Raw genomic sequence first — 27,623 nt, 5'->3', positions numbered from 1 at the left:
ACTTGAGGTCAGGAGTTCAACACCAGCCTGGCCAACGTGGAGAAACCCTATCTCTACTAAAAATACAAAAAAATCCAAAAAACAAAAAACAAAAACAAAAAACAACAGCTGGGTGTGGTGATGTACACCTGTAATCCCAGCTACTCAGGAGGCTGAGGCATGAGAATCACTTGAACCCGGGAGGCAGAGGTTGCAGTGAGCCAGGATTGCACCACTGTACTCCAGCCTGGAAGACAAAGTGAGATTCCATCTCAAAAAAAAAAAAGAAGAAAAAAAGAAAATTTATTTTTTGCCGTAAGTCAACATCAAATTAGTATGCAAGGCACTGTTAAGTGCTCCCTCAACCCCAAGGCCTTTCAACACTTATAGATGAGGCACAAACTGAACAGACACCACTCAACAATTCTACAAGGTACCTCACACTCCTTGCCTCCTTCAGAAAGGTCTCCTCCATTCCTGGGCTCTGTGTCTTACTCTGTGATCCATTTCCTAATATGTTGCCTTTCTCTTAAGAGGAGACCATGGGGGAGTGAGGGTTAAGAAATATATGCCTTCTTCAAGTCCCCCCTCAATTGCTTTTTCACCTTTTTGGTCTTAAAAGCAAACAAAAGAATCATGGGCATGGTAATTGCCTTTTTAGATATGATGAAATCCAGAAAGCCAAAAGGAAAGGCAGAGGATATGTCTAAAATAAAAATGAGTATCTTTTTGGGGAACCAAGACACTACATATAAGCCAAATGAAAATGGAAAAAAAATCCTATAATATCCTCAAGGCCTACAACAATCAGGAAGAGACAAGCAATTTTATGAGGGAAAAAAAAGTGAGCACCACAAAAAAAATTTTCAGTGAAACTAAGTAGCAAACCTGTTCTATGACTGAGTAGTTGTCACACTAGGCATAGTCATGCACAACACTTAAATCAACAATAGACTGCTCTCATAAGATCATAAATTTTTATTGTATCTTTTCTGTTTAGATCCAGTTATTATTCTGTTATAATTACCTACAGTATTCAGTACAGTAACATACTGTACAGGTTTGTAGCCTAGGAACAACAGGCTATGCCACATAGCCCAGATGTGTAGTAGGCTCTACCATCTAGGTTTCTGTAAGTACACTCCATGATGTTCACACAATGACAAAATCACCTAATGATGCATTTCTCAGCACGTATCCCTGTCATTAAGCAAAGAATCACTATACAAACCCAGCTACTTATGAAATTATCTCATTAATTCTAGTAATTTTTAAAGAGACTCTTAGGTTAGGCCGGGCGCAGTGGCTCACTCCTGTAATCCCAGCACTTTGGGAGGCCAAGGCGGGTGGATCACCTGAGATCAGGAGTTTGAGACCAGGCTGGCCAACATGGTGAAACCCTGTCTCTACTAAAAATACAAAAATTGGCTGGGCATGGTGGCGCATGTTTGTAATCCCAGCTACTCAGGAGGCTGAGGCAGGAGAATTGCTTGAACCCAGGAGGTGGAGGTTGCAGTGAGCCAAGATTGTGCCACTGCACTCCAGCCTGGGTGACAGAGCAAGGCTCTGTCTCAAAAAGAAAACAATAACAAACAAAAAAACTCTTAGGTTATTTAGGTATAAAGTAATATTAGCAAAAAGAGATGATTTTTAGCTCCTATTTTCAAATGTTTGCTTATTTATACTGGTTACTTGATTTCGTATCTTCCTATTGTCAATTGACCAGTGGTTCTTAATGAGGGTGACATTACTTTAGAGAGTAAAATGAAAATTTGGTTGTCACAATGATTGTGTGACAGGTTGGCATTTGGGAGAACACTATCAGCGATTCTAGACATCTGCAGTGTGACAGACAATACTATACAATGAAGACTCATCTTTCACATAACTGTCAAATGTCCCAAAAGAAAAACCTGTTTATAATTACTTGAGTGTAGAAGCTAACTCAATTTTTTATACAGACACTAAGAACTTTTGCAAGATTTTAACACACACTGAAATCACCAGTAATACAATTGTTTGGAACTTGACACCATGAGCTGTTCAAAAAGAAACAACATTGATGGCAATGCTGCTTGTGGTATCTGAACTTCAATACAACATGTCTGTTATGGACTTGCATCTGAAGCCATCACATTCATAGAGTATCTGACTTCTTCATTACTGCTTCAAATAACTTCCTGAGCATCTGTATCTTGAAAGGCATATTATTTTATCATATATTGTTTTCATTTTTCCTTTACATTTGAGCATTCCAGTGATTTCTTTAAAGTATGTGAATAAGAGTTCTCTTTAAAAATGGATTTTTTAAAGACACAGGGTCTCACTGTATTGTCCACGCTTGTCTTGAACTCTTGGCCTCAAGTGATCTTTCCAACTTGGCCTCCCAGTGTTGGGATTACAGGCATGAGCCACAGTGCTCAGCCAACAGTTCTTTATAAAATAATTCTAATGAATAAACACAGAAATAAAAATGATAAAGTTGGAAAATCAACCTCTTGCAATTACTAACAAAGAATAGATCCAAGCAGCTCACATTAGTGACAGACAATAAAGGGACAGCCTGACATCTGAATCCACTGAGACAACCAGACATTGTAAGCCTGTCAGTGTGATGTAGTAAGAAGTATAATACTAACATTTTTATAAAAACATTTTCAGCACCTATGAAATATTCTTACCAAAGACAAAAACCTGAATCAAGACTCTAGAACTGATACCCCGAAACTCTGAACACATCTATCATACCAAGAAAAACAAAATAATAAAATTGGCCAGGCGCGGTTGGCTCACGCCTGTAATCCCAGCACTTTGGGAGGCCAAGGCGGGTGGATCACGAGGTCAGTAGTTCGAGACAAGCCTGACCAACATGGTGAAACCCCATCTCCACTAAAAATACAAAAATTAGCTGGGCTTGGTGGTAGGCGCCTGCAATCCCAGCTAATTGGGAGGCTGAGGCAGGAAAATTCCTTAAACCCAGGAGGCGGAGGTTGTAGTGAGACGAGATTGCACCACTGCACTCCAGCATGGCCAACAGAGCAAGACTCCGTCTCAAAAAAAAAAATTAATAAAATTTAAATTTCAAAAAAGGCTCTAGAACTGAGTACCACTTAAAAGAAATATAGGTGATGAAAATTACATAGTAAAATATCATTAAAATGCAATCCCAAATATGGGAAATACTATCAAAGGAATGATCTAGTTTTTTCAACAAATAAACAGTATTTTCAAAAGGAGGGCTACTATAAATAGACATTTTAAAGGACCTATCAACCAAATGTAACATGTGGATCTTATATGGATCTTGATTTTAACAAACTAAAAAGACATATTTGACAAATGAGAAAACTGAACATGAACTGAGTATTAAATATTAAAGAAGTGTTGTTGGCCAGGCGTGGTGGTTCACGACTGTAATCCCAGCACTTTGGGAGGCCGAGGCAGGTGGATCACCTGAGGTTGGGAGTTTGAAACCATCCTGACCAACATAGAGTAACCCCGTCTCTACTAAAAATGCAAGATTAGCTGGGAGTGGTGGCGCATTCCTGCAATCCCAGCTATTTAGGAGGCTGAGGCAGGAGAATTGCTTGAAACCGGGAGGTGGAGGTTGCAGTGAGCTGAGATTGCACCATTGCACTCCAACCTGGGCAACAAGAGCGAAACTCTGTCTCAAAAAAAATAATAAAGAAAGAAGTATTGTTAATTTAGTGAGGTGTGATAGTAACATTGCAATTCCACATACACACACACACACACACACACACACACGTGTGTGTAGTACACTATCCAGTAGTTATGGATAAATACAGAAATATTTGTGAGTAAAAGGATACACAGGTCTAAAATTTGCTTTAAAATGTTCAAACTCGCCGGGCGAGGTGGCTCAAGCCTGTAATCCCAGCACTTTGGGAGGCCGAGATGGGCGGATCACGAGGTCAGGAGATCGAGACCATCCTAGCTAACACGGTGAAACCCCGTCTCTACTAAAAAATACAAAAAAAACTAGCCGGGCGAGGTGGCGGGCGCCTGTAGTCCCAGCTACTCGGGAGGCTGAGGCAGGAGAATGGCGTGAACCCGGGAGGTGGAGCTTGCAGTGAGCTGAGATCCGGCCACTGCCCTCCAGCCTGGGCGACAGAGCCAGACTCCGTCTCAAAAAAAAAAATGTTCAAACTCAAAAATGGGGGTAGGTCAGGTGTGGTAGCTCACGCCTGTAATCCTAGCACTTTGGGAGGCCAAGGTCGGTGGATCACTTGAGGTCAGGAGTTTGAAGCCAGGCGGCCAACATAATGAAACGCGGTCTCTACTAAAAATACAAAAAATAGCCACGCATGGTGGCGCGTGCCTGTAATCCCAGTTACCTGGAAGTCTGAGGCAGCAGAATCACTTGAACCCAGGAGGCGGAGGTTGCAGTGAGCCAAGATTGCACCACTGCACTCCAGCCCGGGGGACAAGAGTGAAATTGCTTCTCAAAAATAAATAAAAACATATATAAACAAACAAACAAAACATGGATGTAGAGAATTGACCAAAAAAATGATAAAATGTTGATGTGAAGCTGGGTAATAGATTAAGAGAGTATGTCAACTATGTGTTAATCTCGGTCCATACAAAACAAATTATCTCCCAACAGAAAAAAGTGATTATCACCTCGGTGATCTTCTCTGTATTCCAGGTTGACACTATCTGTGGATCAACACTCTGTGAGCTACTCAATCGTAATGAGCTCCTCTTATATTATCATCCAACACATCTATTATGTCCATGAGGACAATGACAGTCTTGTCTGACACTCCCTAATGAAGCAAAGATACTGTCTTTAGTTTTTTTGTTTTGTTTTGTTTTCCTGTTTCTGTTTTTTTTTTTTGACACAGGGTCTCACACTATTGCCTGGGCTGGAGTGCGGTGGCACGATCATGGCTCACCACAGCCTCAACCTCCCGGGCTCAGGTGATCTTTTTGTCTCAGCCTCCCAAGTAGCTGGGACTACAGGCATGTGCCACCACGCCTGGCTAATTTTTTTGTAGAGACAGGGTTTTGTTATGTTGTTCAGGCTAGTCTCGAACACCAGGGCTCAAAGGACCTGCCTGCCTTGACCTCCCAAAGTGCTGGGATTACACACCGAGCCCAGCTAAAAGATACTGTCTATGGCGATGCTCTGATACACCAATTTAGAAGCCCAGTCGAAAAAGACCTAAGTTTGGTATGCTTGGTCTTGTATACCCCCAGTGGATCCTAATCACTATCTTTCATGGGCTTTTCCTTAACAAAACTGTTCTTTTCACTGTTCACAAATTCTCCCTTGTGTTTTCCTGCCCTAGCTGCTGTCCTACACACTCATTGTCCTGGAATGTCTATCTACTTCTACTTTCTTCACAAAACTTGCTCAAACTCCTCCTCAGTCCCCTGGCTTTCATCTGAACACATTCTTAATTCATAGACTATGGAAAGGAAGAGACTATTTGTAGTTCTTACTGTCCTATAATTTTAAACAGGTAAGCCTTGTAGTGTACCTTGTATTTTTCTTTCCCATTAAAATAAAGATTCCTTGAGGGCACAGACCATATCTTATACAAAGAAATGTACCTTGCATGTTGTTAGCACTCAAATTATATCCAAAGTCACCACGAAGAATATGTGAGGTGTTATATATGTTAGCTCAATTTAGCCATTCCTCAATGTATACATATTTCAAAACATGTTATATATAATATGTACAATATATACAACGTGTCAATTTAAAAACATACAAATAAGGCTGGGCGCAGTGGCTTATGCCTGTAATCTCAGCACTTTGGGAGGCCGAGACAGGCGGAGCATGAGGTCAGGAGATCAAGACCATCCTGGCTAACACAGTGAAACCCCGTCTCTACTAAAAATACAAAAATTAGCTGGGTGTGGTGGCATGCGTTTGTAGTCCCAGCTACCTGGGAGGCTGAGGTAGGAGAATCACTTGAACCTAGGAGGCAGAGGTTGCAGTAAGCCAAGATCGTGCCACTGCACTCCAGCCTAGGCGACACAGTGAGATTCCATCTCAAAAAAAAAAAAAAAAAACTAAAATGATGACTGCTTACCATATGCTAGGCACTACTCCAAACATCTTATATATAAAACCATCCAATAACAACCATTCTCTGAGGTTACTAAACATTAAGCCTATTTCATAAAATGATACAGAGAGAGATAAATAACTTACCCAAGGTCACAGTAAGTGACCAGGCTGGGGTTTGAACTCGGGCAGTCTGGCTCCAAAGTTCTATTCCTAACTTCATTACTCATCATCTCAGGAAAAAGTTAAGAGTAAACAGGAAAATTTCATCCATTGCAGAAGTGTGGCCTCGGGGTACTGATGAACTAATAAATTCTCTCTGAGCCTGTGGTTTTGGGTCTCTTATACCAGCAGCATATACAGTAGAAAATGGGTTTGAAATATGAGTCACAGGATCTAGATTCTAGTCCTGACTTTGTCACTAAGTTGTAGTATGATCTCAAGTAGTATGGTTCAATCTTTCCTCTAGACCACAGTTGGAGGTATTATTAAAGGGGGCTGGTGAGGAGGCTGTTGTGGCTGATTTCCTTCTGGACCAAAAGGTCTATTATTCTATCTTCCTCTTGATTTTATTGGAGAGAAATGCACTAAAATAAACTAATTCATTATCCAGCTGCCAAACTGGCCTATTTCCCACAGTGTGATCTCCAGGCCTGGACCTGTCTCACTGTAGCACTGGCACAGAAGACACATCGGGCTTTCTATCTCTCTCCTGCAACTGTGGGAAAAAAGACAAAGTTCACAGGCCACCAAAATGATGTCTACCTGATAAAAGTTTAAACTAGAGAGAAAGGCAACATAATCACATCAACTCCTGACTTCAAGATTTCTAACGATATTGCTGCTGAGCATGTATCTATTTATATTCATTCAACCAAATTAATACACTTGGGTCATCCCAATGGCCTACACAACATCTCCACTTGAACATCTAACAGAAATCCCTAATTCACGCCTGAAACAGAACTCCTGACCTCCATCTCCAAAATGCTTCTCCCTTCCTCCTGCCTTTCCCGTCTCAGTAAATGGCCCTCTTCTCTACCATTTGCTTTCACAAAGACGACTGAGCTGTCATCCTTGATTCCTCCTTTCCCCTACATTACACCAGCAAGTCCTCGTTGTCTCTACCTTCAAGATACACCTGGGCGAGGCCACCACTACTCATCACTGTCATGCCTCCACCCTAGCTAAAGACATCTTCATCTTTTGACCAAAGCAGCCTTCCAATTAGGAGTCTTGCCTTATACTCTTGCCTCACTCCACCCTGCAGCTTAGAAAGATCTCAAACACAAGTGGTTAAGTCAGTCACTTGCTCAAAACCATCCACTGGGTTTTGAGCAAGAATCAAAATCAAATTCCTCACCATGGCCTAAAATGTCCCATATAACCTGGGCCCAGTATCCCTACCTCATCTTCTCTGCTCTTCTTTGCCTAGCAGCTTCAACCACCCTGTTGTTCCTCAACCAACCTACCGTGTTCCAACTCAGGGCTTTTATACTTAATGAAGTCTTTGCTCCAACGTCACCTCCTCAAAAGGCCTTCCCTGACCATCCTTTCTAAAACAGCCACACACCCCAATCATCTGACTTCCATGGTTATGCAATTTTTTTTTTTTTTGATTAAAATAGAGACAGGGTCTCCCTGTGTTGCCCAGGCTGGTCTAACTTCTGGGCTTAAGCAATCCTCCCACCTCAGCCTCCCAAAGTATTGAGATTACAGGCGTGAGTTACTGCACCCAGCCAGGTTATGCAATCCTTATTCTCTCACTCTCCTTTATTTCCTTCAGAATATTTATCACCTTCCAAAATGATGTTTCATTTCTACTCCACTCCCCAACCCCCAGTCTCCACTAAAATGTAAGCTTCAGAGTGAGAAGAAGTTCCTCTTATCTTTCATTACTCTATCCCTAGCTTCAGTAATAGTGTCTGGCACAGTATTTGTAGAATGAATGAATTTTCCCAGTCTCTATTATGTGCCAAAATATGCACTAGGTGCTAGAGATACCTCCAGCTGTTGTCATTTCTCCTTCCCTTCAGAGCCAAACCTTTGGGTAGTGTCCTCAATTTCTCATGCTCAGTCAGAATTTAACACATTGCAATCTGGGTCCAGCCCACTCCTTTGAAACTGCTCATTAAGTTCCACAACCTTCCCTACTCCAATGGCTCAAGCCAATGAACACGGCATTCCTTATCTTCTTGACCTTCCTGTAGCGCTATTGACCATATTCTTCTTCAGGAAAATCATCACTTAAGTTTCAACACCAATACTCTCACCTGGTCCTCCCACTCTCCAGGCTGTTCAGTTATTTTCCTGCTCCTTCAATGCTCAATTCAGTTTCCTTATCTTCTCAATCCATGTATTTTCACCATCCCTGAGCAATCAATCACTCTACAACAATGGACACCTCTTAGCCTAGACCTCATGTTCACATGTTCAAATCCCCCTGGACATCTCTACCTGGATGTCCCTCAGGTACCTCAAACCCAACATGCCAAAACCAAAGTCCCTTCTCTTTTCCCTGCTTCCTGCACCCACCCTCAAAGCATGCTTCTCTGTCCTCTATATGCATCATGATGAATGGCAATACCCAATTAATCAAGCCAGAAACGCAAGTTTCTTAGACTTTTCCTTCTTCCACAATCTCTGTGCCTAATCAATCACCAGATATGCCTCTTATTCACCTCTACAGCAATGATCTTTTCTTGTGGTAACCAAACTGTCTCCCTCCTATACCTTCCTCCCTGCATATCCATCCTCCAAAGTGCTATCTTTCAGAGCACAAAAATCAGATGTTACTCCCTGGCTTAAAATTACCTACAAACTCACTCCTCATCACCCTACCCTCTTGACAAAGCTCATCTCCTAGCATTTGTCCCTCCCTTTCTGCCTCAGCAATGCTATCTACGCCTTCCCCCTACACCACAAGCCTGGCAATCCATCAACTATCATTCTTTTTTGAGATGCCTTTATAAATTCACCAAAATATGGAGCCTCTGTATCTGTTTTTTTCTACTATATCTGGTAAATATAAATTTATTACAGTTCTTACTACACTGTATTATAATCACCTGTCTCACAGGACTGAAACTCCCTTTGTTATTTTGTCACCAGTGCCCAGCACATCTCCACAAAGTAAGTTTTCAATACATATATATTAGAAGAATCGATTAAAGCAAAGGTCAGCAAGCTATGGCCCATGGACAAATCTGGTCCCCTATCTGGTTTTGTGCAACCTGCTAAGAATGGTTTTTACACATTTTTAAATGATGGTGTGGGGGGATCTTAGAATAATACTTGGTGGTGCCTGAAAATTACATGAAATTCAAACTCAGTGCCCATAAAGATCTACCAGATCACAGCCATGTTCATCTGTTTATGCACAGTCTTATGGCTGCTTTCATACCTCAACAGCTGAGTAGAGTAATTGCAATCAAGACCATGTGGCCTCCAAAACCACGTTTGCTATCTGGTTCTTCAAAGCAGTCAGATGGCTTCTCAGCTAAATATGAATGATCGTGGGCTTTGGTCTCTAATAGAGTTTGATTTAAAATCCTGGCTTTCTCTCTTACTACCTATAGGACCTAGGACAAATAACCTAACCTCTCTGAAACTCAACTTCCTAATTTGTAAAATGGAATAATAAATGCCTGGCTGGGTTGATCTGACATTTTAAGCCTTTATTAAACTGAGGTCTCTGCTGTAAGAACCAGTCTAAAAGTTCTTGGTACAGAGCTTAAGGTTAAGAACCCAGACCTGGGTTTGAGTTCTAGCTCTTCAGACACTGTGCCATCTTGGGCAAGGTACTTAACTTCTCAGGGCATTAATTTCCTAATCTATAAAACTGAGATAATGATACATATCTCATAGGACTGTTTAGAGACTTAAATGAGTTGGTACACATGAAATGCTTACAACAGTGCCTGGCACGTAGTAAGCATTCAATAAATATTAATATAGCAGATGCTTGGTTAATATTAGTTTCTCCCCTTGCTGCCTCTTCATCTACTCTACTTCCCATTCCCATTACCAAGAAGCCTACATTTTTTTTTTTTTTTTTTTGAGACGGAGTCTCGCTGTGTCTCCCAGGCTGGAGTGCAGTGGCGCGATCTCGGCTCACTGCAAGCTCCGCCTCCCGGGTTCACGCCATTCTCCCGCCTCAGCCTCCGAGTAGCTGGGACTACAGGCGCCCGCCACCTCGCCCGGCTAGTTTTTTGTATTTTTAGTAGAGACGGGGTTTCACCATGTTAGCCAGGATGGTCTCGATCTCCTGACCTCGTGATCCACCCGCCTCGGCCTCCCAAAGTGCTGGGATTACAGGCTTGAGCCACCGCGCCCGGCTACATTTTTTTTTTTTTTTTTTTTTTTTTGAGACAGAGTTTCGCCCTTGTTGCCCAGGCTGGAGTGCAATGGCGCAATTTTGGCTCACCCCAATTTCTGCCTCCCAGGTTCAAGTGATTCTCCTGCCTCAGCCTCTCGAGTAGCTGGGATTACAGGCATGCGCCACCACACCCAGCTAATTTTGTATTTTTTTTTTTTTTTTAGTAGAGACGGTGTTTCTCCATGTTTGTTGGTCAGACTGGTCTCGAACTCCCGACCTCAGGTGATCTGCCCACCTCGGCCTCCCAAAGTGCTGGCATTACAGGCGTGAGTCACTGCGCCCGGCAGAAGCCTACATTTTTAAGGAAACAGACAAGTCAGTCAACACCCACATGACAAGAGCTATTATACTATAAAAGATGTCTTCCAAGTCAATACACAAGCAGGGTCCTCCTCTTAGCTCTCTGTTTGGGCTGACTGACTCCTCTGTCTCTTGCTTCTAAATATGAACATACTTCTCCCTTCTCTATGCCTTCTTCCTTAGAAATCTAGCCTATCCCCAGGCTTCAATGTAGAAGGCTATGAAATTCTTAAATCCCAATTTCTCTTTCCTGAACCCCAGAGTAGTATTTCCCACTTCTGATTTCTGTCTAGTTGCCTACCATCACCTTAAATTCAAAACATCAAAAGCTGAAAAAGATTTTTTCCTGTCTCTCCTCTCCTAGCTGCCCAATTTACTAGAAGAACCTGCAATTCTTCCTGCACTCTGGCTGGCTGTCCTGCAATTTATACCTTATTCCTTGCTCTCTCAACAACAAGCTTTTATCTTAAGGCATCTTTTTTCTTTCTGTTCCTATGACCATTGACTAACTCAGGTCTTTTTTATTTCAAGCTCAAGCTCATTCCAGCAAAAAGGTCTACAGGTATCCCTGCCACAGGCACAGGCACCAATCTCTCTCTCACATACTACCATACCAATCTTCTTAAATGATACCAATTTTCATTGTTCCTTTTCTCTGCTTAAAACTTTTAATGCACTACTCCTTCTTCCATCCCACAATCTGTATGGGAAAAGAACAAGACTGACCTTCACGTGGCAATCAAAATCCTTCACTTATCTACCTTGCTCCCACCTCCATTTCTTATCTTATCTACCGTGATAAAAAATACCATCACCTTACATTTATGCAGTGCTTTATCTAGTTTAGAAAACCTTCTAACATGCACTGGCATTTCATCTCGACAAAAGCCTTAGAGAGTAGCTAAACAGGCATTAGTGTCCTTCTTTTACAGATGAGAAAACAGACTACTAGCATTGAACTGAAGTCCAAACAAATGAGTCCCCTGGAACCTTAGGTAAGTCAATCAACCTTCCTTTTTTTCTTTTCTTTTTTGAGATGGAGTCTTACTCTGTCGCCCAGTCTGGAGTGCAGGCTCACTGCAACTTCTGCCTCCCAGGTTCAAGCGATTCTCCTGCCTCAGCCTCCGAGTAACTGGGATTACAGGCGCCCGCCACCACACCCAGCTATTTTATTTTTATTTTTAGTAGAGACAGGGTTTCACCATCTTGGCCAGGCTGGTCTCGAACTCCTAACCTCGTGATCCACCCACCTCAGCCTCCCAAAGCACTGGGATTACAGGTGTGAGCCACCGCGCCTGGCCCTAATATACTTCACTCCCACTGCTAACATATGGGAGTCTTCTGTTCCAGAAACTCTGGTCTCCTCACTGTTGTCCCACCTACCTCTCTCCAACACACTGCATGTTTTCTTAGTTCTGCACTTTACCTCCTACATTCTCTCACTTGGCAGCTCCCCTTCCCCCAACTCATCCTATAAAAATACAGTACTTCTTCAAGTCTTGAGTTTAAATGCCACCCTAAGGAAATCTCTTCTCTGATGCCCAAATAACACTTCATTCCACTTGCCAACACTACAGAACTTGTAGTAAATGAGTTGACACTTTTAAATGCCCCAGTCATACGAGGGCTATTTAATTTTAAATACTTAGACCTTATTGCTTCAGTCATACCACATACTTCAGGAGTAAAAATTCTAACAGTTTTCTATATGCCTCATAGTACCTATCATAATACCTTGCACATAAGGACCCAAAGTTTTAGGTTGACATCCAAGGCCAGTGTTTTTCAATAGGAGGTGACAATCCATGAATAGAATGTGAAATCGATCTAGAAGGACATAACTAGTATTTGGTTTTTAATGAAGCAGAATAGAAAACAAGGTATATGTTTCAAAGTAGTGATAAGTACTATTTTGCATTACTCTTGCTTCATTACATATGTATGTGACTACTGGATCAGAACATAAAATATATTTCTCAGCACGTGTTTTTTTTTTTTTTTTTTTAAAGTTTGAGAGCTGCTAGTTTAGATGACCCAGTTTCTAGGCCCAAGGTTTTTTGTTGTTGTTTTTTTTTTCTTGAGATGGAGTCTGGCTCTGTCACCCAGGCTGGAGTGCAGTGACACGATCTTGGCTCACTGCAACCTCCGCCTTCCGGTTTGAAGCGATTCTCCTACCTCAGTCTCCTGAGTAGCCGGGATTACAGGTGCCTGCCACCACGTCCAGGTAATTTTTGTATTTTTAGTAGAGATGGGGTTTCATCATGTTGGCCAGACTGGTCTCAAACTCCTGACCTCGTGAGCCGCCTGCCTGGGCCTTCCAAAGTGCTGAGATTAGAGGTGTCAGCCACCAATCGCAGCCGGCCAGGCCCAAGGGTTTTACATTCAAACTAGAAAGATTCACTTTCCATCAAACCCCACACCCTTCAGGAAACATCAGTTAAATAGAGTAATAGGGGTCAAGAAAGACAAAGCTTAAAATAATGGTAAATGTAGGGAAAGTTTGTAAAGTAATGTTCTTAGAGGTGTTTGGGACACAAACTGAGTATTTACTTTCCACCCTCTGCCATTTATTTAGTCAAAAAGACCTTTCTGTAGAAGCAGGGCTTCCGAAATGTGTTTCTCAAAGCATTCACAGTTCAACAGTCCTCAATACAGCCTACAATGCAACGGTGTGCAAGATCTGGCTCCAACTACGCTAACTTCACTTCCTACCCCTTTCCACCTGAACCATTGCCCTCCAGCCACACGGCCTCTGTGCTGTTCCAGGAACATTCCAATTTCCGGACCTCTACACTTGCTGTATCCTCAGTCATATTTTTTCCCTTTATTTATTATTATTATTATTTTTGAGATGGAGTCTTGCTGCGTTGCCCAGACTGGAGTGCAGTGTTGTGATCTCGGCTCACTGCAAGCTTCATCCCCTGGGTTCACGCCATTCTCCTGCCTCAGCCTCCCAAGTAGCTGGGACTACAGGCGCCCGCCACCACGCCCAGCTAATTTTTTGTATTTTTAGTAGAGATGAGGTTTCACCATGTTAGCCAGGATGGTCTTGATCTCCTGACCTCATGATCTGCCTGCCTCGGCCTCCCAAAGTGCTGGGATTACAGGTATGAGCCACCATGCCCAGCCATTTTTTTCCTTTAAATCTCTCTCATTTAACTAAGGTTTTTCTTAAACGTCCATCTTCAGACAGTCTTCTCCTGACCACCCTACCTAAAGCAGCCCATACTTTGGCCAGCCATGGTGGCTCATGCTTGTAATCCCAACACTTTGGGAGGCTGAGGCAAGAGGATTGAGCCCAGGAGTTTGCGGACATCCTGGGCAACATAGTAAGGCCCCAATTTCACAAAATAAATAAACAATAGAAGTTTCTTTCTTTTTTTTGCGATGGAGGTTTGCTCTTGTTGCCCAGCTGGATTGGAGTGCGATGGTACAATCTTGGCTCACTGCAACATCCGATCCCGGTTTCAAGGAATTATCCTGCCTCAGCCTCCCGAGTAGCTAGGATTACAGGCATGCGCCACCACACCCAGCTTATTTTGTATTTTTAGTATGGGCATGGTGGCAGGCGCCTGTAATCCCAGCTACTTCAGAAGGCTGAGGCAGGAGAATTGCTTGAACCCAGGAGGTGGAGGTTGCAGTGAGCTGAGATTGGGCCATTGTACTCCACCCTGGGCAACAAGATCGAAACTCTGTCTCAAACAAACAAACAAAACAAAACAAAAGTTAGCCAGGTGTGGTGGCGCAGGTCTGCAGTCCCATCTACTCGGGAGGTTGGGGTGGGAGAATCTCTTGAGGCTGGGAGGTCAAGGTTGCAGTGAGGTACGATCACACCCCCACACTCCAGCCTGGGCAACAGAGTGAGACCCTGTCTCTTAAAAAAAAAAATTAAGACTTTGTTAGAAAAAAATGTAAATATATCATAAACAATTCTATGTCAGTTACATGTTGAAATAGTATTCTGGATATATTGGGTTGTTATTTCATTATTAATTTCACCTCTTTTTTAAAAATGTGGCTACCAGGGAATTTAAGATTATGTATGTGGCTTACATTAGATTTCTACTGGATAGCAATGGTCTACCCCAATTCTGCAAGTATCTCTTTTCCACTGGTAGCTTTTAAAAAACTTGTAGAAAATGATCTAGAATAACGAAAAAACATGAAAATATACAGTATGTCTGACTCAGAATGAAGATACTGAGTGTAATATAGGAATTGATACTGGTGTAATATAGGAATACTTGTATTTCTCATCCACTGTCACTTGATGTTCTTATCACCATTTTTCTAGAGAAGAGAAAATCAGTCCCACCTCTGCGACCACTATGTGTATTCATATGTAGAGCCATACAAACACACTGTATAATTTACATTGACTTAGAACCGCAATTAACTACATACAAATCCCTAATAGTGTCAGACTAAACATCAAGATCTCTGAATACGAAAACTACCTGGGTTCCCATTCATCATCCAGCCATCCTCAACTCCCAGCATGTATTTCATTATTATAAAAAAGAAGGGCCGGATGTGGTGGCTCAGCCTGTAATCCCAGCACTTTGGGAGGCAGAGACAGGTAGATCACCTGAGGTCAGGAGTCCAAGACCAGCCTGGCCAACATAATGAAACCCTGTCTCTACTAAAAATACAAAAATTAGGGCGTGGTGGTGCATGCCTGTAATCCTAGCTACTCGGGATGCTGAGGCAGGAGGATCACTTGAACCCAGGAGGCGAAGGTTGCAGTGAGCCGAGACTGCGCCACTGCACTCCAGCCTGGGCGACACAGCAAGACTCTGTCTCAAAAAAAAAAAGAAAAGAAAAGAAAAGAAGGAACACATCTGTAACTCCTTTATAACTCCTTTATATAATCCCTGTCTGCTCTACTTCAACATCCTTAACTCCTAATTTAGAAAACTTCTCTGCTCACACTGCCAAACCTTTACAACCACAGAGCACACCAAAGAAGAATACTGGTGGAACAATAACAGTAGGGTCCAGCTATTCACCCCAGTAGTTGTTAGTTATCTAACCATTCACAAAAACCCATAATGCAAAAAACTACAATGAACACAAAAATAAATGTTTAATCCCTTTAGCTCTTTTCTAAGTATCAAAACATAATTACAAATCTGTGAGGAATCGCCAGGCGCAGCGGCTCACGCCTGTAATCCCAGCGCATTGGGAAGCTGAGGCAGGAGGACCAATTGAGGTCAGAGGTTCGAGACCACCCTGGACAACATGGTGAAACTGTCTCTATTTAAAAAAATACAAAAATTAGCTGGGTGTGGTAGCAGGCACCTGTAATTGCAGCTGCTCAGGAGGTTGAGGCAGGAGAATCATTTGAACCCAGGAGGTGGAGGCGGTAGTGAGCCGATATTGCAGTACTGAACTCCAGCCTGGCTGACACAGCGAGACTCCATCTCAAAAAAAAATTTTTTTAAAGCCTGGTGAATAAGACAGGAGTGCTACTGGAGAGACCCTTTACTTTGCTGAGTAGGAGGACGACAGAGTCTTAAAGGAACAATAAAAGTCATAACCAAATAATAAATAATCAAATACACCTATAACTGTTCCAAGTCAACTCATCTACCTAGTACTCTAAGAAGTGACTCTCCTAATGAAAACCCTCTTACTATAGAAAAAGCTGATATTCATGACACTGGCACCGAGTACCAGCAACAGAGCAAAAAAAAAAAAAAAAAAAAACACACACATTAAAATTCAACAGAAGATAATGTGCAAACCTAATTAGTCATGATATCAAGATGCTTCATCCACTTATTCTTCTGCTGTCCCTTCTAGCTGAAGGTAACACAACTGACCCACTCTTCTGATTTCAGTTTTTTTTTTTTTTTCTAGTAGCAGTGATCAATTTACAGGGATCCATCCATACCTCTTCGCCCATACCTGTGGTCACTGGCAAAGTTTGATGGACTGCTGGCTGGCACTGTGGCCATACAAGAGATGAGACTAGGCCAGGTGTGGTGCTTCACACCTATAATCCCAGCACTTTGTAAAGCTGAGGCAGGAGTATCGTTTGAGCCCAGGAGTTCAAGACCAGCCTGGATGACACAATGAGACCCTATCTCTACAAAAATTTTAAAAATTATTCAGGTGTAGTCCCAGCTACTTGGGAGGCTGAGGTAGGAGGATCACTTAAGCCCAGAGGTTGAGGCTGCAGTAAGCCCTGTTTATGTCACTGCACTCCAGTCTGGGTGACAGAGTGAGACTCTGCCTCAAGACAAAAAACAAAAAGAGATGAGGCTAATTGTGTATATGAATTGGATGGACTCATAATTCTACTTTGCTACAACTCAGAGAGCCAACAACTAAAAACAATTCTATAGGCAGTTATCATGATTAACAAACACCAAGAGGACCATCAGGGATGTAGCAGAGAGGGAACGGTGGGAGGTGCTTAACAAGGCAATTCATCTCTTGTTCATTTCATTGGGCAGAGTTTTCACTTCCTGGTACCCAGCTCTCAAGACATTCCATCAGGCATGAGAGCTGGTTTTCTGTTTCCAATATCCCGTAGCTACAGATCCATTTCCAAGCTTCATACCCACTCTGCCTGTCTTTCCTCTGCCGACACCCACCTGGCCGCTGGTCCTTACCAACCCAAGAACAGCCTATCTTTTCCTGGCTCCTCACTTCCTTCCCATGTCATCTAGGTAATATGTTCCCTTAGGAAACTGTCTGCCTTACTCCAGATCTTTAACATAAATCAAGACATGGCTAATATATAAAAATAACCGGCTGGGCATGGTGGCTCACACCTGTAATCCCAGTACTTGGGAGGCTGAGGCGGGCAGATCACCTGGGGTCAGGAGTTCAAAACCTGCCTGACCAACATGAAGAAACTCCATCTCTACTAAAAAAAGAAAGAAAGAAAAAAAAATACAAAATTAGCCGGGCGTGGTGACGCATGCCTGTAATCCCAGCTACTCGGGAGGCTGAGGCAGAAGAAACACTTGAACCCAGGAGGCAGAGGTTGCGATGAGCCAAGATCACTCTATTGCATTCCAGCCTGGACAATGAGAGTGAAACTCGGTCTCAAAACAAAACAAAACAAAAAATTACCACATTTTAAGATGCTCTGATCTGTATACTGCCTACGGGTTCTTTCCTCAACTTTAATGAATAACTTCAAAGACTGAAAAAAAAAAAGACTTTATCATTTTAAGGAAATGAAAAACATCATGGTCCTCAGCGCAACACTAAAATTAATAAAAAAAAAATTAATCTTCTATAAACAAAGACTTATTAGGAACAGCATTCTACTTTTAACTTTTATGAATATATGCAGTTAGGGAATGCTTTGAGTCCATATTCATAAAAGTAGCCCCACAGCAATATTTATAAGGTGATTTTTTTTTTTCTTTTTTTTAAGACAGTTTCGCTCTTGTTGCCCAGGCTGGAGTGCAATGGGCCATCTCGGCTCACTGCAACCTCCACCTCCTGGGTTCAAGAGATTCTCCTGTCTCAGCCTCCCAAATAGCTGGGATTACAGGCACCTGCCACCACGTCTGGCTATTTTTTTGTATTTTTGGTAGAGACAGGGTTTCACTATGTTGGCCAGGCTGGTCTCAAAATCCTGACCTCAGGTGATCCACCCATCTTGGCCTCCCGAAGTGCTGGGATTACAGGCATGAGCCACATGCCCAGCCCATAAAGTGATTTAAAAAACATTATTTCTATGGTAATTCAATGACACCTTAGCCTTCACTAAAAACTTTTGGAACTTCTAGTTTAAAAAACAGAAAAAACATGGCCAGGCGTGGTGGCTCACACCTGTATCCCAGCACTTTGGGAGGCTGAGGCAGGTGGATCACCTGAGGTCGGGAGTTCGAGACCAGCCTGACCAATATGGAGAAACCCTGTCTCTATAAAAATACAAAATTAGCCAGGCACGGTGGTGCATGCCTGTAATCCCAGATACTCAGGAGGCTGAGGCAGGAGAATCGCTTGAACCCGGGAGGTGGAGGTTGCGGAGAGCTGAGATTGCTCCATTGCACTCCAGCCTGGGCAACAAGAGCAAAACTCCACCTCAAAAAACAAACACAAATTAGCCAGGCATGGTGGTACATGCCTGTAATTGCAGCTACTTGGGAGGCTGAGGCAGGAGAATTGCTTGAACCTGGGAGACGGAGGTTGCAGTAAGCCGAGATCATGCCACTGCACTCCAGCCTGGACGACAAAGTGAGACTCTGTCTCAAAAAAACTCAAAAACCAAAAAACAAAAAACCTAGGCAAATATATATCGTAGATCTCATAAAGTTGATATTTTGAAAAGTAAGTTATGATGCGGGGATTTCTTTTAAAAAGGTTGCAAAGCTTAATATGAAGGGATCTGTTTAGATATTTCACATCATAAGTTTCATAAGCTCCTACTGTGAAAAAGTTACCATCTTACAAGATTGCTGCTGAGGCTGGGCGCAGTGGCTCATGCCTGTAATCCCAGCACTTTGGGATGCCGAGGTGGGTGGATTACCTGAGGTCGGGAGTTCAAGACCAGCCTGACCAACATGGAGAAACCCGTATCTACTAAAAATACAAAATTAGCTGGGTAAGGTGGCGTATGCCTGTAATCCTAGCTACTCAGGAGGTTGAGGCAGGAGAATTACTTGAACCCAGGAGGCATAGATTGCGGTGAGTCGAGATCGCACCATTGCACTCCAGCCTGGGGAACAAGAGTAAGGAAAAAAAAAAAAAGATTGCTGCTAATACATCTTAAAATCCTCAGACCAAAAGGAAATTCTTCCAAATTAAGTTCCCAATTTGAAAGAAGAACATGTAGTCATGTTTTGCTACATTTTAACTTAAACATGAATGTAAAAATACGGGAAAATGAGCTCCAAAATGAACTTTAAATGAAATCATGAAATCAAAGACCCCAGAAATTAAAATGTGATTCATTTTTCCATAAATTTACATTCTTATACATTCTCCATTGAAAGTCAAGGTAAATATAATTTACGATTTATTGAAACTGAAAAAGTTGCTGGGCATGGCAGCTCACACCTGTAATCCCAGCACTCTTGAGAGCTGAAGTGGGAGAATCACTTGAGCCCAGGAGTTTGAGACCAGCCTAGGCAATAGTGGAAGATCCAGTCTCTGCAAAAAAGAAAAAAAAAAATAGCCGGGTGTGGGGTGCACACCTGTGGTCCCACCTGCTTCGGAGGCTGAAGTGGGAGGACTGTTTGAGCCTGGGAGGTCAATGCTGCAGCAGGCTGTGCTCGCGTGCAGCATGGGCGACAGAGACCCCTGTCTCAAAAACAGAAAACCAACTGAAAAAGGCTTAAAAATGTCATAACATTTTAATAGATTATAGTTAAAGTAAAATAAGTTATAAGAAGATCTGATGGTAAGGATCTTATCAGTGGGAGTCCATTTACATTTCTACAGGGAGGCAAAAGGCACTGCATTAAAATCACATGCTAATTACCAATGTTGGCTCTGCAGTCCCCAAATTCTAAAACCAAATTATTTCTGTCTATATGTGTGCTTCAGTGGCAGATAACATGTTTTGAGAAGAGAAAATTAAGGCTGGGAGCAATGGCTCACACCTGTAATCCCAACACTATGGGAGGCTGAGATAGGAGGATCACTTGAGCCTGGGAGGTGGAGGTTGCAGTGAGCCAAGATCCCACCAATGTACTCTATTCTAGCCTGGGCAACAGAGAGAGACTCCGTCTCAAAAAAAAAAAAAAAAAAAAAAAAAAAAAGAGAGCGAGAGAAAATTAGAATCTACTAAGAAAAAAGTGGTACAACTTTCAAAAAGTTGGAGCTGCCATTCTGCAAAATATACATATTTCAAAACATCACGTTATACACGAGAAATATATACAATTTTTGCCAATTAAAAAATAAAAACAAAAAAAAGTTGGGACTAACTAGATTAATGGCTTACGTAGTCTTGTATTTTACATTTTAAAAATAAATAGTATCAGATACTTCTGAGAATAGCACAACAACATGACCACCTGCTCATTTATCCACTATCCTTTTTACATATGAAAATCTTCAAAAAGCTAGGGAAATTATAAATCAGATAAAGATAAGGACTCTATTTTAAATCTCTCTCTTTTTTTTTAAAAGTGATAGGGTCTCTCAGCCTCCCAAGTACCTGGGACTACATGTGCACATCACTGCAACCGGCTTGAAATCTCAAACAACTTTACCGAAAATCAAAAGTGGCCCAGAAAGAGTGAAGAAGGTGCTGGGTGCAGTGGCTCACACTGGTAATCCCAGCACTTTAGGAGGCCGAGGTCGGTGGGTCACTTGTGATCAGGAGTTCGAGACCAGCCTGGCCAACATGGTGAAACCCTGTCTCCACTAAAAATAGAAAAATTAGCCAGGCACAGTGGCAGGCACCTATAATCCCAGTTACTTGGGAGACTGAGGCAAGAGAATCACTCGAACCCGGGAGGCGGAGGTTGTAGTGAGACAAGATCACACCACTGCATTCCAGCCTGGGCGACAGAGCGAGACTCTGTCTTAAAAAAAAAAAAAAAAAAAAGGGAGTTAAGAAGGCACTCAAGAAAAAAGTGCTAGAATCACAGTAGAGTACCTCTCTGAAATTTGACAAAATTAGTAGGAGAAAAGTTGGTAATTACTTTGTCATCAATGTTTACCCCTTCCTTATGCCATGTTTCACACTGCACTGTGGAAGTTAGATAAAAAAATGCATCTTCCTCGCCAGACTTAAGGTAAGGAGCTGCATCTCATTCACTTAGCCCCACATTCCTTGGAACCTAGCAGACTGCCTTACACATAGTAGTGACTGAAACGTTGAATGATTTAAGGCGACACGTGTACCGAGATCCAGGTAATCAACGAGGCTCTAATCTATTCAAGAACATTCATAATTTCATTTTAGCTAATAAGCAGTGAGCAATTTGATAAGTTGCTTTTTTTATTTGGAAAGCTTTAAAAGTAGATTTTAAGCTCTGAATAACATACTTACATTTTAAATGTATTTGAAAGTATGGCAGTGACACATTTTAAAAAATACATCAAGATAAAAAATGATTGGGTTCACTGTGAACTAGACAGTGTTGGTAGGGTGAACATAAAGTGACTGGGCACTAAAGTCTACAAAACGTTAACATGACAGGAACACCACAAAGTGAGTTAAAAGTGGCCCTGGAATTCTCCCTGGAAAAGTAGTAACGGGCAAACAGGAAAAATATAGAGTACTGCCATCTCCATTAAGGGTCTGGAGGGTGGGGAGCCTGTTGCCCACTCATGAGGAACAATTATTTCCATTCCACATGGTGCTGCTGAAAAGTGACGTACAGAGGAGCTGGTTCAGTCTGTGAACTCATTTCCCATCACCCAAAGGAAATGATGGAATACCAAGCCAACTGGGCCCCTTCTAGACTCTTGACAGTTCAAGCTCTATCAACTCTCTAAAGCGCCAGTCTAGGGCAGAGGTAAGGTAAGGCAAACTACAGCCCTCAGGCCAAATCCAACCACCACCATTTTTTTTGTTTGTTTGTTGTGGAGACGGAGTCTCACTCTGTCGCCCAGGCTGGAGTGCAGTGGCATGACCTCAGCTCACTGCAACCTCCGCCTCCTGGGTTCAAGCAATTCTCTGCCTCAGCCTCCTGAGTAGCTGGAAGTACAGGCGCCTACCACCACACCCAGCTAATTATTGTATTTTTAGTAGAGACAGGGTTTCACCATTTTGGCCAGGCTGGTCTTGAACTCCTGACCTCAGGTGATCCACCCGCCTCGGCCTCCCAAAGTGTTGGGATTACAGGCGTGATCCACCGCGCCTGGCCCACCACCAGCTTTTATACAGCCCAAAAGTTAAGAATGGTTATTTGTATTTTTGAATGCTGGGGGTGTCAAATGACAAATCATATTTCATGATACATGAAAATTATACGAAATTCGGCCAGGCGCGGTGGCTCACACATGTAATCCCAGCACGTTGGGAGGCCGAGGCAGGTGGATCACAAGGTCAGGAGTTTGAGACCACCCTGGCCAACATGGTGAAATCCCATGTCTACTAAACAAAACACAAAAATTAGCCAGGCGCAGTGGTGGGTGCCTGTAATCCCAGCTACTTGGGAGGCTGAGGCAGGAGAATCACTTGAATCCAGGAGGGGGAGGATGTAGTGAGCCAAGATCATGCCACTGCACTCCAGCCTGGGCAACAGAGCAAGACTCTGTCTCAAAAAAAAAAAAAAAATTGTATGAAATTAAAATGTCAGTGTCCACAAATAAAGTTTTAATTGGAACAGAGCCATGCTAATTCAATTACATGTTGTCTACAGTTGCTTTCGTACTATTATAGCTCACTAAGCCTGCAATGTTTGCTACCTGGCCCTTTACAGAAGCAGCATGCTGACCCCTGGACTAGAGCATTTCTCTATGCTCCTGGTTGCACTGCCTTTCTCAGAGGCACTGCTTCACAAGGTTCAGCCTTCAAGCCTGACAGGTGTCCATCTCAGGACTGTGTTGTCCAAAGTTACATTAGTAAAATAATAGGATTTAGTGTAATTCATTAGGGTGGGTACAAAGACAAAGAAACATATTACTTGCACACACAAGGCCCTGAAAAGGAAGCACCAGGCAAGTACAACATGATAGGCTTGTTCAAACCTTTTACCAGACTATTACATACAACTTGGGGTCACACTACTGAAATGAGAGTGTGAAAGGAAATGAGAACTACAGAGAATTTGGAGGTGGACAGATGACTGAGAGAGGAAAAATCACACCACTAAAGAAATACTGAGGCCAGGTGCGGTGGCTCACACCTGTAATTCCAGCACTTTGGGAGGCCAAGGCAGGTGCATCACCTGAGGTCAGGAATTTGAGACCAGCCTGACCAACATGGTGAAACCCCGTCTCCACTAAAAATACAAAAATTAGATGGGCGTGGTGGCGGGCGCCTGTAATCCCAGCTACTTGGGAGGCTGAGGCAGGAGAATGGCTAGAACCCGGGAGGCGGAGGCTGCAGTGAGCCGAGATGGCGCCACTGCACTCCAACCTGGTGACAGAGCGAGACTCCATCAAAAGAAAGAAAGAAAGAAAGAAATGCTGAAAGAAATGGGATTCGTTGGCCCAAAAAAGGGAAAGGTAAGAAAAGAACAGCAAGGTTGCCATACCCTGTATTTGCTGATAAGTCAAAGTCGTACTGATGACAATAATGAGTCTGAACTAATATTCCACAAAACAGATATCTAATGAGTTAAGTGTGATTCATGAGACTGCTATTCCTGTCTCAGACCATAAACTAGACCCCTGAAAGATAATCACTTATCAAATATTGTACTGTAAGTCTTCAACAGATGTATTTAGGTATGGTCCTTTTTCATTAGGTATGTTCTATTTTCTGACATTAACGTAAGTTACTAGGAAAGGTGTGCTACTAGTATGCTGAGGTTCAGTAATATTCAAGTAACTAAAAGGTAACAGAAGTTTCGTAACCACACACCTTTGCACAGGACCAAATGGGGGGAAATGGGCTTAAATTACAGAATGTACATTACATTCAAGAATGTTCCAAATATGAGATTTTAATTACTCCAACAGAGCACGGGGGGTGAAGGAATTTTCTTCCCAGGACACTTCAATTAGAATGCTCCTCTGGAACTATCTGTGTGCTTTCTTAGACCAAGGAGAATGAGTCTGAAACACTCTTCCATGGCTGTGATTCTGTAACTTTAACTCTCCCAGTTTTGAAGCGTTAAGAAAGCCTGCAGCCATTGCTCACTTTTGTTTTGTCTTGAAAGTGGTCAGTGTACACAGGACTACAGTTTAAGATAAACTTTAATATCCCAAATTGAAATCTGATTATAACTTTAATTACAAGTTCTTAAAATTACAGAGATAAGGATACATTTCCATGAAGCAGCCAAAGTGGGAAAAGAGGCACAGCTTCCCACTTACGTGTTCCTTTCTATTAGGCTAGGTACCTCATTATTTCAAAATGTCCAACACTTGAACACAGTAAGTACTCAGTAAATGCTTTGCGAAGAAAATATAGTATATTTCATATTAGTTTTGTAACTTTTAAAATACAGAATCGTTGAACACAGAATGTTGAGTCAATTTCAACGCTGTAATTAGTAATGCGAATTTTGAAACTTGTTCTAAATACAATTTTAATCAATCTGAGTTTTTCAGCCTTAAAATTCTAAGGTCTGTATTTCCCAAAGAATATCTTTCCCACAGTGCGAAGCACACACTAAACTGACTCACTAAACTTTCTCCACTCCTACATCACCTATACAGGATTTTAAAATCGTGAGTACACAAACTTTCAAGCCACTTCTACAATCTTGTATTAACCTTAACAGGGCAAACTTTCCGCCTTAACTTTCCTCTTAACACTTTTTATCCAAAAACCTGTAGTAGTGAAACAAAGAAAACACAACCCCCTCCTCCTTTTCTAAACCATATGGCAGTACATTAAAGTTAACTTATTTCTTACCAGCTCAAAGCCTCGACCCTAAACATTTGTCTCTTTGTGCCCTGGGACTGGGCTTAGAGCAGTCTGCTTATTTGCAACTGTACTCCAATCGTGTTTTTAAATCGCATAACAAGGTCCAAAACGACCCCCGACCATGAATAGACCTCACCATCGTCATTTTCCAAAACCTTGTCTGGTAGGCAGCACATGCCGGCGAGGGCACCGGGGCCGGCGGGAAGCGAGCCCTGCTCTGCCTGGGTGACTGAGCAGGGAGTTTGCTTGCTGCGGCGGGGTCGGATCCACCCCGGGAACTTGGTTACCCGAGCCCAGGGACGCGCCGAGGCCTAGCCGCGAGGCTGGGGCGGGCTCCAGGCGGCGAGGGCTTCCCGTCCCCTGGCCGCAGAGCCTTCCCGCCAGCCCCGCGGTCGCCCGCAGGCGGGGACACTCGCCGTCGTCTCCCGGCGACCGGACGCGCCTGCCGGGTCCCGGACCGGCTCTTTTGCCTCCTGCTGCCGCCCGCGGCCCGGCTCTGCGACCACACCGGGCTCTTCCGGGGCGACGGGAGCGCTAGGCCGCGCTGGGGCCCGCGGCTCCTGAACCGGCCGGGCGGGCCTCGGCGTCCGGTATCAGTCCCGAGGGCCGAGCTCCCGCCGGTAACGGGCCCCGCCGCCTCCCCTCCCCCCCCGCCCCATGACAGTGCAAACCCTCCGGCCGCCCGGGCCGCCCCGCCTCCAGCACCAGGCCCAGCTAAGGGCCGCGGCCGTGGCGGCAGCGGCGCAGCGGCTCTCCGCCCTCGCTCGCTCACTCCCGGGTCCAGCGCCTCGGGCCCGGCTCGGGCTCGGCCAAAGTCTCCGCCGCTTCCTGGCCGCCCTCTGCCGCGCCGGGCCCGGGCGGGGTAGGCCGAGGCCCGGGCGGTGCGGGTGGGGGCGGGGGCTCCTCTCACCTTCATGTCGGGACATCCTAGTTCAGACGGTGGCGGCGCGGCCCCTCCCGGGCTCCGGCTGCAGTGTCCCCCGCGGGGTCCCGGCGCTGCCCGCGCCGGCCGGCCGACTCCCACTCGACTCCCGGGCTCGGCCGCGGGGGCGGGGTGGGCAAGGGAGCGCTCCCGCGGCGGCGGCGGCGGCGGCGGGGAGGCGGCGCGGGGCGGGAATGGGGCCGGGCCTGGTCGGGGCTGAGCTCCTCCAGGAGGCGGGTCCGACGCCGCGGCTCCGCCGGCGCCCGCCGTGACTCCGGTCACTCTCGGGCCTGCCGGCTCCCGGCAGCGGCGCGGCGCTCCGCAAATCCCGCTCCTCCCCTCCCCCGGCCCACCCCCCGCCCCTCTCCCCCGGCTCCCGGCCGCCGCCGCCTCCTCCTCTTCCTCCTCCTCCGCCTCCTTCCGCCGCCCGCACGCCAGCTCCGCCTCTCGCTGCCCTCGCCGGGCCCAGCCGCCCGGAGGCCCCGCGGCCGGCGGTCGTGACAGGGGCGGCGCGGCGACGGCGGCTCGGGGCGCGGCGCTTGCCAGCGCTAGCCAGCAGGCCGCGATCGAGCGCCCGTGCCCAGCCTTGGCCTGGCCGCCGCCGCCGCCGCCGCGCCGCGCGTAGGGAGGAAGAGGAAATGCCCGGCGCCGGCTCCCGCTGCTCACCCGCGCGGCCTGAGGGGCGCCCGCCAGCCTCGCCGCCCCTAGCCCCGCCTGGGGCGGGCCTAGGCCGGGCTATAGGGGCCAAGGTCTTGGACTGGGCCGGCCGCGGGAGGTGGGTGCTTTTCGGCGCCGAGCTGCGACTCGGAGGTGCTCCTGTCCCCAGGTACATGGCTTCCGGACCGGCCGCGGGCAGCGAGCTCCGGTCCCACGGAGAGGCCGCGGACCGTCTGGGGACTTGTGTTTATGTGTATTTTAAGCCATCAGCCCAGAAGGGAAAGGCGACTGACCCCCGGTCGTCGCCGGTGTTCCCCGGCCGTGTTACTGGCGGTCGGGAGGGAAGCCAGGAGGCTGCCAGGATCCGAGGCCGACTCCTTGCGAACCATCTCCGTTAAAGACTCCGCGCCGGGCAGCCCGGGAGTCCGGCGGTACCCGCGCAAACTTTGTCCCAGCGCCTTGGCTCACCGTGAATGCCCTGCCTTGAAAACTTGAGTTTTTTGTTTCCTGCAAATGGTCTGCTTTTCCCATTTTATCTGTGTTTTCCATTTTTACCTTCTTATTGTCAACTTTGTTTTCAGGCGTTATTAATTCGACAGATCTTTGTACTGCCCCTTACCACGTGTCGGTGGTAGCGTGGTTTGGTGGAAGTAGATCGCGCTTTGAAGACAGATCGGCCATGGATTTTGGCTCTGATACCCTCTGTGTAACGTGGACGAGCTACAAGGCCTGCTGAGCCTCCATTTGTCTGGTTTTTGTGGTTGTTTTAATTTATGTTTTTCCATTTGAAGTTGTGGTTTTTGCATAAAATTGAACTGTTAGCCGGCGAAGTCAACTGAAATTGGAATCTAGGGTACTGCTTGCTTTGGGGTTA

At 44.7% G+C, this 27,623-nt stretch overlaps 1 protein-coding gene across 1 annotated transcript in view; it reads right to left on the bottom strand.

Moving 5' to 3' along the window:
* KCMF1 (potassium channel modulatory factor 1) overlaps positions 1–26,466 on the bottom strand; it is an 82,926-nt gene extending 56,460 nt beyond the window's left edge. Inside the window, exon 1 of the mRNA XM_025354774.1 lies at positions 26,081–26,466. Within this exon, the coding sequence (XP_025210559.1) occupies positions 26,081–26,096 (16 nt within the window). The 5' untranslated portion in view covers positions 26,097–26,466. The remainder of the gene's footprint in view (positions 1–26,080) is intronic.
* Between the last annotated feature and the right edge of the window lie 1,157 nt (positions 26,467–27,623).

Source organism: Theropithecus gelada, chromosome 13 (genome assembly GCF_003255815.1).
Source record: "Theropithecus gelada isolate Dixy chromosome 13, Tgel_1.0, whole genome shotgun sequence".
Classification (NCBI taxonomy): Eukaryota; Metazoa; Chordata; class Mammalia; order Primates; family Cercopithecidae; genus Theropithecus; species Theropithecus gelada.
Note: the sequence above shows the minus strand (reverse complement) of the source record. Positions and strands in the feature narration are given on the sequence as shown.